General features: G+C 46.3%; 1 protein-coding gene and 1 long non-coding RNA gene across 3 annotated transcripts in view; both read right to left on the reverse strand.

Moving 5' to 3' along the window:
- Positions 1 to 5310, reverse strand: part of EFNA5 (ephrin A5) — a 288894-nt gene extending 283584 nt beyond the window's left edge. For both annotated transcript variants that reach the window (XM_081505333.1, XM_081505332.1), the window contains exon 1: positions 5088 to 5310. In XM_081505333.1, coding sequence (XP_081361459.1) covers positions 5088 to 5212 — 125 coding nt within the window. In that variant the 5' untranslated portion in view covers positions 5213 to 5310. The remainder of the gene's footprint in view (positions 1 to 5087) is intronic.
- An 11119-nt stretch (positions 5311 to 16429) lies between these two features.
- LOC145511689 (uncharacterized) overlaps positions 16430 to 19387 on the reverse strand; it is a 40854-nt gene continuing 37896 nt past the window's right edge. Inside the window, exon 4 of the long non-coding RNA XR_014058056.1 lies at positions 16430 to 16655. This is a non-coding gene — a long non-coding RNA (uncharacterized LOC145511689). The remainder of the gene's footprint in view (positions 16656 to 19387) is intronic.

Genomic DNA, 19387 nt, shown 5'->3' on the forward strand with positions numbered 1-19387 from the left:
TGCCCCCAGATAACTAAATGTTCCCTCCAAACGTGATCCTCAGCCTTCTAATGGGGAGGCCTCTACAACTCTTGATTATCAGCCAGAACACACGAGATGCTGGTTTGGTGAGCCAATGGCTTAGCTAACACCGCTGAAATCAACTAACAGGGAGTAATGACTTACTGAAGGCTCTCTGATGCTTTTCATCATGGAGAGTTTATTGACCTCCGTCTCGCACTGGAAACGCCAAACTAGACTGTACATCAAGTGTGCCTCAAACAGCACTGATGTTCCAGTCTCTTAAGGAAAAGACAGTTGACTGTTTCTGATGGCTTACTATGAACACAGAACATAATGCATAAAATCAGTGGAACCTAACAGCCCAATGGCTTATTTTGCTTTCAAAATTCTCTGGAACACTGGCCAAAATAAGCAGCATACTTTTCTTCGACAAAATTCTAGATAAAGAAAGGGTAGGAGGGGGAAAAGTCACTTCACGTTTCCTACAAATGGATAAGGGTGAAAATGCAGGATATAAATTTCCATCACACAGGGCTTTAGTTTTAAAGCAGATGGTTATAAAACTCTGATATAAACACCAAAATAACAAAGTTACCCCACCGTATCTAATAAAATATTACACTGAGGTTCAGAGTTAATCAAGTTAAAAGACTCTTAAGTGATGTCTTTTACTTGAAGAACTTTTGTTTCTAATATATGAAACACTATTTAAAAGATTTAAAATTCTAAAACTAAAGTTATCAAGGTTGGTGATAGGCTCTTTCAAAACCAAGATCAATTTTCCATATTTCCTCAAAACAGATTCTTAGATTTAGACCATACTGATATTTGTCAGTGAAAAAGGCACAGTACTGGTATAATGGTATATATATATGATACTGTCAGCTCAGACTTTTTAAAATGAAACAAGGGAATTCTGAAGGAGAAAATAATATGCAAGGGCTATGATTAGGGGAAAATGTTACTACATCTCTCAGCTTAGTCACGTACATCTGATCGATACTGCCTGAAAGATTCTGGAGTGTTGATCTAGAATTCGTATCACTTTCACAACTCAAGATTACATGTTAGCAAAACTAAATGGTGTCAATTACCTGCTACTCTAACATGAAATGTTTAATTTACAAGTCCAAAGAAAACATACTATTAGGCTGAAATTTAGAAAATCCCAGATGAACTACAGAGATATCTTTTCCCATAAGAGAATAACATTTTAAATTGGTGATTCTCAAACTTTAACAGAAGCAAAGAACTAAGAGAAGAGAATCAGTACTTTTGAAGTATGGTTATATTTCACATTGTATTATTTTACCATTCCATCCATTAATGCAAACCAGTAGGAGATAGATTTAATTGTCCCAGCATCATTTTGATAAATGATCAAATGAATCCAAGAATTTTTCAGTAGACACAGTTTGAGTATTTTCTTTGAAAGCATCAAACTGTTTATATCATGTTTCAGATTAAGAGGCATATTCTTAATACTGAGCCATCTCTACCGTTATTAGCATAGCTACTAAGGGAGAATGTAAAGAAAGTTCTATTATTGAAAATCTTTTTAAAAGTTACTTAAAAGCATTTTACATTATTAAATTAAGGACAAATAGCTATATTCTCCTTGACTTGGTTCTTAATTACTCAAACTCAGTAACAGGCCAGTTCAGAATAGAGCATAACATTAAATGGATCTTAATATCACTCTCACTATTTAGGTGAAACTCATACAACCTTTCAAATGTTTAAAATATGCACTTACAAAAATCTTACCATATATTTCTATACAGATTGATAGGTCTCAGTTGCTATTTTAGAGATTTGTAGCATGTCTACACATAAAATCAGTGTTGCCCACCACCCAATAAACACTGGAAATTAAAAAGTTATTAGCATTTAAAAAGTGAACCTCTATTTCCCAGAATTGAATACCTGGGAAGACAGATTCTAAGAGCAAAACTATCCAACAGCAAATAAATTGTCCATTTTTTTTTCCTCTGTGAACTTAAATCTATGGATCTACTTCTGTTATCAAAGTTCTCAATAATGAAACCCAACACAGCACATAAACTCCTATGACTGCACAAGTTACAAATAAGATATTTAAACCTTGTGATCAAGATATAATACTTAATTTTAATTTCATTCTAAACTTAATTTCAAACTGAAGTACGTAGGTATAAGCTAAAATACTTCATTGACTTCATTTTGCCATAATATCCACTTGTTATCATCTTAATGTGCCCACTGAACTTTTCTCCCAGGAGAAAAATCTCTTAAGTCTGTTTAAGTTGCAATTAAAGTTCTCTACTTTTTTTCCACAAGACTGAAGTCTTCTGATAATATTATTAATTTAGCAAAATCTTAAAAGATGGGATTCATGTACAATCAAAAGGCATGGCTAGCTTACTTTACATAAGAACAATAGATAAAAAGACAATGCAAAACATTAAAAATTTTAAATTGGTAGACTTGTTCAAATTTTCTAAACTATTTTTTCACTATCTTTTGTGATAAGCTGTTTATTTCTAAATTACTTATTTTGCATTTGGCTACTTTTAAATTACATCCAAGCTGACTTTTCTTCATTCATCAAAAAAGCACCAACATTTCTAAGATAAATCTGCCTACCGGTACCTAGCTTTTAAATATTACTTTTTAAAGTAAGTTTTACTGCGGCAACACATATAGACAAACACGGTCACAAATCCCTAAGAATACTAAAGTTACAGTTGAATCTCTTGGGTGGGGGTACATCATTCTTCCTTTTAAACATTATCAAATTGATAATGATCAAATAAACAGTATTTCCACAAGCTTCAAATTAGAACACTGACTGGAGAATACTCTTGGTATTTAAAAATTCTACAGATTAACTTTGGGCAGCTTCAAAGACATCATGGCATCCTGAACAAGAGAGTTTTCCGCAGGCAGGGCAGATCTATTAAAAAACATGACCTGTGACAAAAATCAATGTGCTAATCTCAAACTAAACAACAGTATCAAAAGCATAAAACAGAGATAACCTAAGATAAAATGTCCTCAAACTAACTCAGACTAGCTTGACAGGTTAAGAAGGAGGGGTAGACTGGGGACGTTGCTGATTGCTTTCTGTTTTAACCCAGGACGACTGGAACGTCCACGTATCCAAATAAATGAATACCATAAGAAAAAAAGATTACACTGTGAAGTTTGGTTTGGGGAAAAGAGAAGACAAGCAAGAGCAAAATGTCCCAAATTCAACGAACCAATTTCACTGCTGTTTTATTTAATAAGGCACTAAAGTTTAAAATATAAATTCCTCTCTTTCGAATATGCTGTCTAATAAAGCCCAAAGGGGAATAAAACCAACCAACATAATGAGACTTGCTTTTAACACCATCACAACTGGAAAGCTCGCCCTATTTCTCTTGTCAGCTTTAATAAAAGGCATCTCCTCTGGCAGGATGGCTTCTCTCTTTTTCCTAATAGTGGTAAGTGGCATGTCAGAGAAGAAATGAGTTTCCCATCCCATCACCCACCTCCAAGAGATGTTTTTTTTTTAAGCCAAACTGTGAGGGATGTCTCCACTTGGGCCAGGCGCTGCAATCAGGTCTGGGGCTACCTGGGTGTGACTGTCTTTCCTGGGACAGCAGGGGTGGGGTGGGGTGGGGTGGGGGTGGGGGCTCTCTCCCCGTTTGGCAGCCTGTGGACCGCTAGTTGGGAGATCTCCCTGTCTGCAGCGAAAAGGACCTTCCTCCAGGCGGGGAAAGCCCTCCGGTGCCAAAGTAACAAAGGCCGGAGGAGCGAGGAAAAACTAAGGCGCCAGCCAGCGCCTCTCCCCACGCGCGCGGCGACCGCCAACTCTTTCCTTGGCCTCCCAACTTCCACTCCAACCCAGGGGAGCGGGAAAAAAAAAGCTGGGGTTGTAGGTATAATCAAGGCTGTTTCCCTGCTCCAAGGCGGGCGCGGAGACCACCGCCCACCGCTGGAAGCTGACCTCGGTCCCGGAGACGCAGAGCAAAGTGGGCCCAGCTGGGCCGACCGCTGCCCGGGCGAAAGGAGAGCTGCGACCTGCCCTGGACCCGGAGGGGGCCTCCCGGCCCTACGGACAAGTCCCCCCGCGCCCCACTTCCCGGAGCTGTGAGCCAGGACCGTCCGCGAGCGGCCGGGGGCCGGCGCGACCGCGGGCCGGCGCGACCGCTCGGGCGGCCCGGGGCGCGCGTCTCCGGCTTGCCCGCGTACCCGGCGGGCTCGGGCAGCGCCCGAGAACCGGCTCCAGGTGACCGCGCGCGTGCCTCCGGCGGCGCCGCCAGCCTCCGGACCCAGGGCTCCCACCTGCGGGTGCGGACAACTCGGGCAGCTTCCGCAAGGCTGCGGTGACCCGGCCTTCCATCAAACTTTCTGGCCCCCTGCGCCCACCGGGAGGCGGAGGAGGGGGGAGCGTCCTCCCTACCGCCAAGAGCGCCAAGACCAGACGGACTGGGGGGCCGCCTGCTCTCCTCGCAGTTAAAAGAGGAAAATAAAAACCTCCAGCTTCCGCCTCCCAGGCCCCCTTCCTGCCCCCAGCCAGTGCGCCTTCCGAGCGCATCGGGGGAAAAGGGAAGGAAAAATTCACACACACACACACACACACTTTGGGAATCTCTGGCGGGTTCTCCCCCGCAATCTTTGCGCAGCCAGGCTTCACGAGGGAGCTCCTGGCGGCGCTGCGCCCGAGGCTCTCCGCGCCCAAGCCCCGCGCGCCTGGATCCGGACGCCGGCCAGTCGGCCCGGGTGCAAGAGCGAAGTCTCGACTCCCAAGCTCCCGCCTTTTCCGAGCGTTTCCCCGGCGCTGCGCAGAAGCCGCGGGTCCGGGCAGCCCCGGGGACGCCCAGGGGGCACCCAGGCTCCCCCGCCGCACCCCAACAAAGAGGGGGCCCACGAGAGGCGCGTTTCCCGCGAGCGCCTGCCAAGCGATCCGCGCCCGAGCCCACGCAGACTCAGCGCGCGCGCCGCGGCCGGCCAGGGCGCGCGGGTCCCCGGCAGGCGCCACCGCTCCGTCCGCAGGGCCCCGAGGCCCGGGGAGCCCCGGTTCTCCGATCCACCCCCCCTACCCCCCGCCGCCCTACCTGGGGTTGCTGCTGTTCCAGTAGACGGCGTAGCGGTCGGCGACGGCCTTGGAGCCCGGGTCCTGGCTGAACACACACATCCACAGCACGAGAAACAGCAGCGTCAACATCTCCACGTGCAGCATCACGCCTGGCCAGCGGCGGAGCCCCCGACGCGCCACTCCGGGGAGAGAGCAGGGATCCGGACGCAGGGAGGGCGGGGGGGAGAGCGAGCGAGCGGGGGCCAAATAAATACGAATAAATAGAAATGCAGAGGGGCGAGAGCAGAGAGGCGCGCGCCGAGCTGAGAGCGGGGGGAGGCGAGCGAGAAGAAAAGCAGGCGGCGGAGTAGGGGGTGGTGATCAAGGCAAACTCGCAGCCCCGCTGGAGGAATCGGGAGGAAAAAGGGAATCGCAAGATGGAGAGAAGCTTGCGTGTGTGTGTGCGGTGGCGGCGGGGGCGGAGGAAGGGGTGCCAAGCTGGGTCTCGGGCGGCGGCGGCGGGCCGGTCACCCGGGCAGAGGGCGGTGCGCGCCCGGCCGGGCGGCGGCACGCTGCGCAGTCACCGCGAGGGGCGCGCCGCGGCCGCGGGGAGACATACACCGGCCCGCCGGGCCCGGCTCAGCGGCGGCGGCGCGGGCTGCGCACGGCTCCGCCGCCGCCCGGGGCCCTGGGCACCGCGCCCCGCTTCGCTCCAAGTTACTTTGGCGGCCTTTGGGGGGACGGGGGGCGGCAACTGCAGAAGGGGAGCTCGGTGCGGATGGCGCGGGGGCGGGACGGGGGGCTTTGCGCCTGCGGTCCCGGGGAGTCGTAGGACCCCCCGTTTCCCCCGCCTCCTCGGTGCTTCGGAGCCGGGTGAGCCCTGGAAATCTCGGAGGAGTCCCAGGCGCGGCGGGCGCGGGGCGGTACGCCAAGGGCGGGGATCTGGAGTCACGGAGCGGCCAGCGCCGCCGGCGTCCTGGAGCTGGGGGAGCGGCCGCGGAGCTCTGGAGGAGCCGTCTTGCCTCGCAAACCTCCAAGAAAAGTTTGGCTCCCCGCGTCTTCGGGAGGGTCCCCCACCCCCCTCCGGCGGAGTCCGTCTGCGGCGGCGGCGGGAGGCGACACCCGGCCGCGGGCTGAGTCCCAGGGACCCCTCGCGCGTGCCTTCCTCGGCCGGGAGCGGGTGCACCAGGGCGCGCGGAGAGCAGAGGTTACGCACCAGCCAGCCGGGCGGAGCTGGGATGCCGAGACCCGCGGGGCGATGCCAACCCAGCGGTGGGGCTCGGGGGCGGGAGGGCAAACGACCCCTCGCAGATGAACCTCTCCAACTCCCGAACGGCCGACGTCAAGTCTCCGATCGCCTTCCGGGAGCCAGACCGAGCCCCCAGCTGCGGGGCCGAGAGCGCTGGGGGGAGCTCTCAGAAGTGTCCCTGCGACTCCGACTGGTTCCACCCCAAGCCCTGCAACTTGTAGAGATGCATCAATCAGTTGGAAACGCCAAAGGAGGAGGGGGAAAAAAAAAAAAGAAAGAAAAGAGAGAGCGCACGAGCGCGTGGCACCTCCCCGATGACTACATCAGAAAAACCTTCCAGTTCCTCCAGCAGCGGCTCCTCTTTCCCTCCTCGGGCGCAGCAGCAGCGAGGGTGTGAGAACCACCCAGAGAATCCCAGACCTTCGCCAGGCGGGAAAAGAAACTTGAGTGCGGCAGCGGCAGCGGCGGCACGGACAGCCCGGGAGGGATTGCAGAGACTGGCGAGGAGCGGGAAGGGGCAAAAGTCAGTTTTGCAAAAGACGGGCGGTGGGGGGGAAAGAGAGCGAAAATGCTTTATGGGAAAAAAAAAATCTCCTCGGGCACGCCCCCTCGTTAATGACCTGCGTGTAAAGCCGACAGCCGCCGCCGCCGCCGCCGCCGCGCGGGAGCTCGGGGCCGCGCGCGTGGACGTGGACGGGGGCGCGGGGGCCGGGGCGCGGGGCGGGCGTGCGGCGCGGAGCCCAGCCCGACAGGGGGAGGCGCCTGCAGCCTGCGCCGCCGCCGCCCGGGTCATGTGGGCTGATTTTTTTTTCTTCGCCCCCACCCCCCCACCCCTTGCAGTTTACTTGGGAAGGGGTGGGGAGCGGCTGGAGCAGCCAGTCTGGCCCCGGCCTGCTGTTTGCGTACAGATCGGGTTTTGGTTTTTTTTTTTTCCCCTCTCTATCCAACCCGATTGGTCTGCTCCACGAGAAAAGAGGCGTTTTCCTAATCTCCCTTCCCCACGCCTCCTACCCCCCCCCTCCCTCCCCATCCCGGGCCCCACCTTCTAGAAACCTGACTAATTGAATTACTAGGAGTGCGCGGGCGCCCTCTCCTCCGCGCGAACCCAGCTGTGCCGCCCGTAACCCTTTGGATGCTGACATTTTTTTTTCCCCCGTCTGGGCTGCGGAATGGTCCTGACGTCTCTTTACCTGAGACGAGGGGGTTCTTCCATGACAAAGGAACGGGTTTTCCCACCCTGCAGCCGGAAAGCCGAAATCGGTCTCCGAGCCCCTCGAGTGATAATAACAAAGTCCCAGCAGCCGAAGGGCTGGGGGACCACAGTGACCACGTGTTCTCGTAAATCTCCGCCCGGGTCTTCACCACGCGCGCTGCCGGGCTTATCTGGCGACCCGAGCATCTCTCAGGTGCCTTTGAATTCCCCTCTGCCTACCAGAGATTTCAAGGTTCGTGGGCAGCAAGGGCGACTTTTCTTGAAAGTGATGCTTTGAAAACACTTCTCTTTTTTTAAGTCGAGAAAATCAGTGATTACAATTCAGTGCGAACGCTCGGCGGGGAGGACATTGAATGGGGCAAGGGAGCACCCCCCCACCCGAAACACCCTTCCTAGTTCAGCTCCGAGGTAGGTTCAGTGCCCACTGCCCAGAGGAGAAAGGCTTTGTACGAACCCGGTGCAGGAAGAGAAATGGAGGGCAGGGAAGGAGTTCTCTTATTATCGCAGCGCGTCTTGCGTCCCCAGGCTCCCCGAGTAAGGCTGCAGCGCCTCGAGCCCCCCACCGCCCCCACCCCGGCCGCCAGCGATGCGCGGCCGTCCCCCGGGCCTCCAGCCCCAGGACGCGGGCAGCGCCGGGGAGGCGCGCGGGGCGCGCGGCGCTGCGGCCCCTGGAGACTCGGCCTCGCGGGGCCGGGGGGCCGCTGGGGTCCCGTCTCTCTGACGCTCCGGGGGATTCGCTGCCTTAGTGGGAAGGGCTGATCCCAGGAAAGAAAGCGGCTTGGTTCTGCTCCCGAACCTGCCGGCTCTCCCTGGTGCATAAGAGCCCAAGGAAGGGAAAAATCGCGTCTTTCCTGCGGCGCGCTCCGGTCCCCGCGCCCTGGATTTGCAGGCGCTTCCGAGCTCTTTGGAAGCGTCCCCGCGCCCTCCGGTGGCGGGCCTGCGATCTGCACCCAGTGGGGCTACTGCCCGCGGCCCGGCCGGGCTGAGGGGGACCGAGACGCCGGGGCCACCAAGCATACAGGCTGGAGAGGGAAGGGACAGTCCCCCTCTACACGGGGTTACCCGGATGCCCCCGGCTCTTGCCTGAAAGCTGAGTCGTTTCTCAGTTACAGAATTTTTTCCCATCTAGAGAGGCCCTGAAATTGTCCTGGAAAAGTAACTCGTCCCCTTGTGACTAGACACGAAATGCAACCTGTAATTGTAGATTGCGCTGCAGACCACCCTAACAAACCAAGCGCCTTCCCACATTAAGATATGTGTATCCAAAACCATCAACAGAAATTCTTTTCGACCATCTGTATGTTTCACAGAATTCCAGCAGTGAGAAGTCAGAAAACTTAAGCTAGGGAACTAAAGGATAAGCTTTAAATTTTTTTGATCGAATTTTCATTTGAAACGTTATCTCCCCACTTCTACTACTCAACCTCCCCCCCCCCACCAGTTCTGCTGATGTTCAAGTTCTTGGCCTATTTTACAATGAGCTTATTTCTTTTTTTTTCTGTTGCAAGAAGGATGCATTTTACCCACAGTCTTTCAGATAAGAGCTCTAATAGGTGTTCCTATGACTGAGGCAGTTTTGCACGAAATATTCTGGACCCTTTTAAGGGACATATGTATCTTTAGGAAGATGAGAATTCACGACTCCTATCTTGGGGAAAATGCTGAATCTCATCAGAGAGACTTTTTAGTCAGGGAAATATCAGGTATCAGGAGTTAGCAAGCTGGCTTCCTGTGGCAGTAAAGCCAAAAGGAGTAAAGAAAAGGGAATTCTATCCACTTATTTCCTATTTGAAACACACACTGTAAGCAAATATGAAAAATCAACATATCAAAAGAATATGGATGTCCTGATATTTTAAATATTTCCAATTTGTTTAAGTCTGTATAGTCCTATTTTAAGCAGAAAAAGAAATCCTACATTATGGTTTTCCTTAAAATGATTCAAGGAGTAGGAACAAAAGCCATCGGAATTTGCAACTGTTCAGAACACAATTCAAATGTCTATGGGAAATAATTCATAAACTTAAATGCCTCCTTCTGGGATTATATACCTAAGTAATTACTGATATTGAACTAAGTAAGTAGTAATATGATGGATACATACATAGATGAAGTTTGAAGAGAGATATTGTGAAGTATACTTATCATTAGATAATGTGGCTTTGTCTCCTCGGGAAAATATTCAAGTGATTTGAATTTATACAAATCAGCATTACATAAAATAATTATGATTAGCTCAGTGTCACAGAGGCAATGACTCCAAAAGTTGGTGTTTACAAGATAAGTCACCTTTTGCCAAGTATAGAAGAAGGTGCTGGTGTGTCAGAGAAAACAGCAAGAAACTAAAACATACAGAATAAAAGTGCAAAGAATGTTTGAATGCTCTGAGTTCTACAAGATTGAAACAGGGTTGTAGGGAGCTGACGCCTGAAACGTTGGTTCAGAATGGACTGTGGAAGTTTATCTATATTCTAAGTATATTTGGATTTAAAGCTACAGGTAAACAAGCGCACTGGTGTTTTGAAAACAAATGACACTGAAGCAATTCGTCAAATTAAAATACAAATAGGGATTAATCTCTTTATTCATTGATTTATTATTGTTTGGCCAGGAAGTATCTAGATGGGTGTTCTGACCTTGGCTACAAATTAGAATTACCTTGGGAGTTTTGTGGTTTTTTTTTAAAGATCCACGTCAAGCCTCCACTCCCTGTTTTAGTTGGTTGGGGGTGGGGATTTGGTTTCTATAATTTTTAAAAAGCTCCCCAGGGAATTTTAATCAACATAGAAAATTGAGCATCACTGATCTAGGTAATTTATTTTTACCTTAACTATTTCAACATTTCAGGCAAGAAAAAAAAGCTCCATACTTAGAAGAAATGTCCTAGCTAACCATCAAGGCAAGAACATTGATACTTCCAAGAACTGAATTTCAGGATACTATCAAAATGAAGTGATACTTTAAAAATAACTGTCACATGGCACAAAACAGAATACCATCTCCTAGATGTGACTGCAGGGCAAAGCTTATTTTGAAATACGGATTAGTCTTCATTTTTAGACTAGTTTGGACTTCCTTTCTGTATTCGCTGCCGCCAGATAGAAGTGGAAATCTACCGAGTCAAATGTCCGGACAAATAAATGAAACAAGCTGGTGAATCAAGCCCCACGGTTCACAGACTGAGCAACTCTTGTCGAAGATAGCAGTTAAATTAGAACTAATACCCCGAAGAAATAGTAAAGGAAATAAACTCAAGAGCAAAGATGAAGAAAGTAGTAACTAGACAAAAAACTTTCTAGCAGGTGACTCACATAATGTGATTTATGCTAACCCTGCTGTCTTCCTAGAACTTCAGAATTCGTTCCAAAGAAACACAGGTTCCATCACCAACCTGTCACCCTGCTATGCTGTGCGCAGACTGTTTGCAGTTTTTTCATGAAGTCTTCTCCCTTCTTTACCTCCTTTTCTAACAGCTTTCTCAGAATCTTTAGAAAGAACTCTTCACTAGCTTTGCTTTCTTTGCAGACCTTAGGAAATGCTCCTTTTCTATTTCTGATGGAGTCGCCTTTCCTGGGTGTAGTCTAAAACAGGGAAGAGGAACAGCCTCTACTAAATAAGGTACCAAGCCTCTACCTTCAACTTGTGACCTTCAACTTCCATCTTGAATTTTCTAGGATCCCTTCTCTTGAAGCCTGTGGATAAGTAGAAGCAATTTTACAAGTTACTGAACTACTCTTAAAGAGACATTTGTAGAATTTCTTATGTATTGACTATGTGTTGCGTTGTTCATTTTGAAACTTAGTTTAAGACCTGCATAGCAAACTTTTTAAACATATCGAGCTTTGAGCAGTCATTGTGATAAAAAGCCAAACCAAGTGATTAGGCACATATGTAAATATACATTACGTTTCTGTGTATTACAAATGTGTATTGCTTACATATAATTTTGAAAGAAGCAAACAAGAACTGGTTGATTCAACCAATTTCCACATCATTTTTCACTACCTAGTCTTCAGTAATGGCACCCCACTCCAGTACTCTTGCCTGGAAAATCCCATGGATGGAGGAGCCTGGTGGGCTGCAGTCCATGGGGTCGCTAAGAGTCGGACACGACTGAGCGACTTCACTTTCACTTTTCCCTTTCATGAACTGGAGAAGGAAATGGCAACCCACTCCAGTGTTCTTGCCTGGAGAATCCCAGGGACGGTGGAGCCTGGTGGGCTGCCATCTATGGGGTCACATAGAGTCGGACACGACTGAAGCGACTTAGCAGCAGCAGCAGCAGTCTTCGGTATATATATACCATGTAACTATGTGGCCAATATTCAACTATAAAGCTGAAATTGGTAGGTGATATTATTCCCATAAGAAATATTTGTGTTGTCCTTTACTATTTGAACATGTATGTACTTTCATTGCTCTGTAGTTCCCCTCTTCAAATATTTAAATAAAAATCACCAAATAAAATCTATCTGCGTTCTGAAACTCTAATCAATCAACTGACATAAGTGAACTATCTTAAAATGGTCTTTGTGAGTGATTAAATAGCATTATACTCCTTGCTTAAAAGAATTCAGATTACCATGAATGCATATTACTTACTAAATAAGTAAATAAATGTATAATATATCTGTTCTATGACAATGGCAACATAGATACCTACAGCATACCCTTATTTAAATAAAAAGAACATATGTGGCTTTTTCAGAAATAAAGTTAACCTGTGCTTTTTTCTCAAATGTATGCAAACTAATAATTAGGATACTTTTCTCCACTAGCTACATCTAATGTCACCCAAAAAGCATGTAAGTTGTGTGCTTTTGCATTTTTTTTTACTTGTTTAGAGACTCCCCAAAGGCAAGAACATCTTTTTAAAAAAATTTAATTGATGCCATTATGTACATATACATTTATACACGTGTAGCATGTTTATGAGCATGTATATGGATAGGAAGAGACAGAACTTATTTTTCAATCAGTGGGCATGATTTCATGAAATAGGAAATGCTGTTTCTAAGCCCCCTTTTGACACTGGCTTTACTTTTTCTCCTCAGATCTAAACTGGCTAAGCAAAATAGAATTGTGGCAAAGTAAGAAACTCTTTCCTCAACTATGAGCATTTTTTTTTTTTCTTACATAAAAAGGCTCAGTTAGGGGATATTTTGGAGTGTGGATTTTTTTTTTCAGTACTCATTTACATAACTGTCTCAAATTTTTTTTTTCATTTTTCTTGGCCATGGTAGAGATGGTCTTTTAAAGTATATTATTTATTTTTTTAGGAAAATTGTCGTCTTACTGCAGATTTATAACTCTAGTTGAGACTTCCAAAAATCTTATGCCAACATTGTAAATTTTACTGTGATGTCGTAAAGTTACAGTTAGAGTATAATTTTTTAAAGGCATTTCATTTTGTAGTTTGGAATAATAGTTATAAAGCTGGTCTCTATAGAAACCACTGTAACTTGTGATTTTAGAACATCAGATAATAATGCAGAAGAATATTGGCCAAAACTTTTAAAATGAGAAATATTTTACTGAACTGACTCTTTCTAAACTCAAGTCTGGGAGGAAAATGTGCCGTTAAAATGACTACCTTTTAACCAGAGATTATCACTCTCCATTTCCATTAGCCTACCTTGTGTGTGTGTGTGTGGGGGGGGCGTATGATGAATGCTAATTAAATAGGATTTATTGGTTCTGCTAGATTCTGAATTACTCTCCTTCCTTATGGATTAGGAGAATGCCTTTCTTAACCCTTTTCCTTGAAATCCATCAGGATCTTTTATGTGGGCTAGCTAGTATCCTGCACACTTCTAATGCTTAATAAATATTACATTACAATATTAGCATAATAATAAATCATCTTAAAGTACTACATGGGCTATTAAGTGAGATCCTATTCAGTTGAGCCAAGACATCAAAAAGTTTTATTTTCTCTATACGCATACAAAGTAATTTAAAAACTCCCTTTCCATGAAATGTCCTTGCATCCATAAGATGTCTACATATTACAGAGTGAAGTGGTGAAGTGTGTGTCTCCCAGTTATGTATTTCATTTGTTCAATTCATTCTGAGGCCTGAATTTGCCATTTTAGTAAGAGGAAATTTAAAATCGGGCAGACAAAAATGGAAATAGCACCATTTGTCAAGTAAATGCCCTTTTCCCAATGGCAATTCTGAACTCTTTATAAAGGATTTCCAGGCCAGCAGCTAGGTAGTGTTCCTTGCCATTAAGAAATCCTGCTTTGTCTGTGACCGGTTACGTCACACACACCTAGACCAACAACTGTGGAAAACATGAGGATTTTGTTTATGGTTACAGAAACAAGAAAGAAGTTTAAAATATCCTGTCAATACAATCTCATCCTAACCGGTTGCTGTGAGGGAGCTCCTAGTTGGAAACTGCCATCAAAGCTAAAAATAAAGACATTTCCTTTTCCAAAAGTATTGTTCAAATATTACACATTTTATCTTCCAATATGTGACTCAGACAGGATAAAGATGATGCAGAATCTGTGATAGATAGCAAAATGTCCCAAATTCTGTCTCCCTCACAGTTTAACTTTGCAGATAACTCCTCGCATCAATAAAGACTCATTTTTTCACCCCTTGAATCTGAGGTGACCTGGGACATCCTTTGGCTGAAAGGCTGTTGTGCCAATTCTGAGACACATCTCAAGAGGCACTCAAGTTTCCCCTCTAGGAACCCTGCCCGATGGCCATCTGGACCAGGTGAAGCTAGCCTTCTGGTTGATGGGGGACAGGTCGCTCATTCACCCCATTGGCCCTGGCGATCCCCAGATGCAGTGCCAATCAGCTGACTGGCAGTGGCCAACAGGTATTAAAAATTTTCATCGGAGACTAGAAGAGCTTCACAGCTGAGCCCAGCCTGAACTGCCCACCCTCCAAAATCCTGTTCTCAATCAATGGTCCTCGTTCTGAGCCACTAAATTTTGGGGTGGTTTGTTACACAGCAGTAGACAACAGATACATCCACTTCTTAAATTATCAGAAATAAAATTGTGGCGATCATTCAGCTCAAATAAAGGTTATTCTTTCACAACTTTGATTTCCCTTACTGAGTTACTTACTGCTAAGTCTGTAATTGGCGCCACGGTTTTGTGAATATCTCTACCGCAAGTGTTTGCTTTTGCTGCTTTACAGCTTTTCACAGGGAGTCTTTTTCTCCTTCAATAAAAACTTTACATGGAACCCTCAATGAACACAATCAACTTTCAGGCCCTTCTGATCCTCTTAGGACAATGTCATTTGGTTAGACTGGGAAACCTGAAGAGGTGCTTTATCCAGAGGTGATTCTTCTTCTAAAGTGGTGTCCAGCCAGAAAAAAAAGAAAAAGGTGAAAAATCAAAGGAAGCTATGTTTAGCTTCGTCTCAAACCTCCGCATCACTCACCACATTGATTTAACATCAGGGCACCTCCATCTTTCAGCAGGAGGGGCTGGCGCAGGACAGCAGCTGCCGTGAGCCCAGAAGGGTCAAACTCAAATGAGGACGTCTCCGCTCTTGGCCGACAGCCGTGGCGGGACTCACAATAAACAGCTCTCTTTCCTAGATGGAATAGATCTGTTTCAAGGAAGTGGATACAAAGTGGAGTTTAAAGAGATACAAAGTGGAATTTTACATCGCGAGCCTTAGATTCCTGTGAGGTAAACGCTCTCCCGGTGGAGGAGGTTCTGTCCGCGCCTCTCCCGGGCCATGCCTCCAAGTCTGGTTCTTGGCCCGAGGGTCTAGCGTGCGCCGCCCTGGCTGGGGCGAATCCACGGACTCAGAGTGGTCCTCCTCAGCATCCATCTCACTTTCCCCCACTGCAGACTCTGAACCGGTGGCCAGCCTTCCTTCTCGAGGCTGTCCACTTTGATGTTTATTTCTCCACATTCCAGAGTCCCTCTTCTTTCCTCTTACCACTTTCTTCTGCCTGCTTGACAGTGATTCACAGCCTGGTGGCAGGCACAGAGTGTGTGTGCAATGGACGTCCACCCCTGAAATACAGGTGTTTTTCTCTAGCCCTCTTCTCTTCCTTTACTGACAGGATCTTTAACAAACACGTTCATAGTCACAGCTTATCTCCTTTTGTGGATTGGGGTAAAGACCCCCATCATCTCCCAAAGGAGAACTTCTCACTGACAAATTTGATAAGGCAAGGGATGCACCATTCTGTCAAGGGAAGTAAAAAGCTGGTTCTCAACTTCTCCATCAGGTTGCCTCCTAACCAATCTCAGCCGTACATGCTTACCTCCATCCAGTATTCACTCCATTCTGCAGCTGGGTGATCTATTCCAGAGGGAAGCATCACATTCCACCAGTCCACGCATTCCCGTCAGTTCAGTTTCGTTCAGTCGCTCAGTCTTGTTCAACTCTCTGTGACCCCATGGACCGCAGCACACCAGGCCTCCCTGTCCATCACCAACTCCTGGAGTTTACTCAAACTCATGCCCATCGAGTCGGTGATGCCATCCAACCATCTCATCCTCTGTCATCCCCTTCTCCTCTCACCTTCAATCTTTCCCAGCATCAGGGTCTTTTCCAGTGAGTCGGTTCTTCACACCAGGTGGCCAAAGTATCAGAGTTTCAGCTTCAGCCTCAGTCCTTCCAATGAATATTCAGGACTGATCTCCTTTAGGATGGACTGGTTGGATCTCCTTGCAGTCCAAGGGACTCTCAAGAGTCTTCTCCAACACCACAGTTCAAAAGCAACAAAGATAAAATTCTCAACATGGCCACCAAGCCCCGCATGGACTGAGTCTTGCCTTCCTCTTTGACCTTACCTTACAGAATCCCCCCCAACGCACTAACTCCAGCCACACTGACTGTCTCTTCTGTCCTCAGAGAAGCCCTGCGTCACTCTGTCTCTGGGTCTTCGCTTATGCAGCCCCTCTCCCTGAAACATTTAGAGTCTCACCTGTTGGACTGACCTCATCCTTCAAGGCTCAGCTCTGATGCCGGTTTCTAGGGGAAGCCTCTTCTGACTCCACAAAACAGAGCAGGACTCCGCCCACTCACCCCAGATACCGGGTCTGTCTTCATACTGCCTGTCCTCTGATTGAGACGCTGTGTTTGTGTGGTCCTTTCTCGGTTTCTCACTCTTCACCCCTCTCCAGAGTTTAGCGTTGCACACAGCAGGTCTTCTACGAACATACACTCAGTGAGGGAAGGAAAATACTGCCCTGGTACTTTATGCTGTGTTTTCCCCTGTGCTTTCCAGGAGGAGCCAGATCTCAGGGTTGCAAAAAGGCAGCGGGGGTGAGAGGGAGGGACAGTTCAGAGCCTCACAAAGGCTGATCCCCTGCAGGAGGGAATGGCACCCCACTCCAGTGTTCTTGCCTGGGGGTCCATGGACAGAGGAGCCTGGGGGGCTACAGTCCATGGGGTCACGAAGAGTCAGACATGACTGAAGCGACTGAGCACAGCACCTGGTACACTGAAGAGTGATACAGACCAAGTAGAAGGTAATGCGGGGACTGAGGAGGGCGATTTCTGGCCTCTGGGGGGATTTCGGCTCAGGTGTCAGAGGACAAGGTGTCTGGATGTTCCCGGAATCCAGAGCGGAACAGAGAAGCTGGGAGGCCCTCAGGAGGACTTACATCAAAGACAGTCTGTTCTCGGTGAGCTGCTACTGTCATTAATTACCTTATATTCACACTAGGTAAGTTCTACAGGTCAGGATTTCAGAATAATTATATATTTTTATATTTTTAGCTATATTTTTTCTTGCCTTGGTAGGATTTGACATGGAAGCCCAACAATGTACAGTTTGGGGCTGAAGAAGTGGTACTGGAAATACTGATCCCAACCCCAGGATATCCGTTTCAGAAGCGATATGATACAAGAGGGGAGATCTTAGATATCATCACCCTTGTTCCTTGATGTCCCAAGTCAAAAAGCAATTCCTCTGCAGCCAGAGGGCAAATTAGTTGCTGGCTCCTGTGTACATGAATTATAGCTGAAGGAATCACAAAAAAATTTGAATTACTAAACAACCTACCTTGAAAAAAATAAGAAGAGAGGAAAGATGCATGAGCTTAGGGAAAGGGTTTTATAATGTACCCCAGTCGACTCAGTGATAAATGTACATAATTAATCATAGACACCATTTTGGCAAATGATATTTTTAAATGATAGAGGCAATTATCTGTATAATTACATATGCACAAAATGCATTATTTTCTGCTTTCAACAGGCAGCCAACCCTACAGAAAAGGTAAGGAAAAGACTTATCTAATTTAGCATCCTAATTTTAACCTCAATCTAAAGAGGACATTTTTTTGGTAATTAGAGGAGGTTCAGAAAAGGACTGTAATAATGGTGACTTCTTGGTTTGCCTGCTATCCTGGTGAAACTATTTAGTTGCTATGTTTAAAACCATAGAATATGTCATATTCTCTCTTTTTAAATGAATATAAAATAAGCTCCTAAACACCTTTCCAATAAATGTTCTGGAAATTCATTGTAAAACTTGTGAAAATGAAAGAATATTTGCTCCTCTCTACTAAGTTATTCTTTCTATTAAAATAAGAAAGAACATTTCAGCAACTATAGTAAGCAATAGTAGTTTTTCTCCTGACATGATAGAATGAGTACATCCTCTCTCGGCTATTTCTTTAACCTGATGGTCTTATCTTACAAAGGCAGTGTGGTGTGGGGAAGGGTTCTGTCTGGAGTCAGACAAACATAGCTTCAAATCTTGTTCAGCAATTTACTCTGATGCTAACCTTGAGCAACTTACTAAACGCTGCTAAGCTTCAATTGCTGTGTACAAGAGAGTGTAATCACGTCAATCTCATAAAATATGCTGTGAGCAGTACAGGAGATAATGTTTATCAAGTATCTGGTCTCCTGTCAGGGATTCAACACATGTTCAATACTGCAGGTATCATTCATGTTAAATCCTCCCCCTCCTTGAAGCTCTTTAACATCTTATCCATCAAAAATAAATCGCAATGTCATTCCATCATCCACTCATGCTACCAATGTGTATTGAGTGCCGGGCATACTTACAAGATATCAGTGTATAAGTAATGAGTCATTTTGGATGTGTCAATAAGTAAAGAAAGGATAGATTATTCATAAAATGGTTAGCAATTTCGAACTCTAACTCAGATGGTCTACAACTGTGTCATCCACGCAATAGCCAATAGCCAGACGTGACTCTTGAGTGCTTGCAATGTGACTGTTTTAAATTGAGACATACTGAATACATAAAATATACTCCAGATTTTGAAAACTCAGGATAAAGAAAAAGTCTGCAAAATATCTCATTACAATTTTTTCATTTTGCCCACATGTCAAATGATACTATTTTATAACTTCATTTATATTTATAATTTATATTGTATAAAATATTAAATTATTAAAATGAATTTTATGTTTCTTTTTACTTTTTTGGATATATGGCTATGGGGGAATTTTAAATTTCGTTGCTCACATTTGTGGCTACAGTTATGTTTGCATTGGGCAGTGCTTATCTAAATATTTAAATATAGTAAGAAAGGAGGACAAGAGTTGGGGAGAGGAAGGGAGGCAAGGGGGAAGGAAGGAAATAAAAAGGATCTTCAAGAACTGAAAGATACAAGCCTTACAAGGTCTCGGAGTGGGACGCTCCTTCCTCCACATAACACCAATAACAAAAAAAATCTGGGAGCCTGAGATTCTGTGCTTACAGCGTCATGCCAGCTACTTAGCAAATGCCAGTGTGTACTGATCTCAATGGCCTCCGCCTGCGGTGCCTTGAAGCAAGGTTTTGGTTTCCGGCCAGAGACGAAAGTCGGGCTGAGGCATGGGAGTGTTGCATCCCTTGAAGCAAGGTTTTGGTTTCCGGCCAGAGATGAAAGTCGGGCTGAGGCATGGGAGTGTTGCATCC

The sequence above is a fragment of the Giraffa tippelskirchi genome, chromosome 6, assembly GCF_054371585.1.
Source record: "Giraffa tippelskirchi isolate mGirTip1 chromosome 6, T2T-mGirTip1v1.2.pri, whole genome shotgun sequence".
In the NCBI taxonomy this organism is placed as follows: Eukaryota; Metazoa; Chordata; class Mammalia; order Artiodactyla; family Giraffidae; genus Giraffa; species Giraffa tippelskirchi.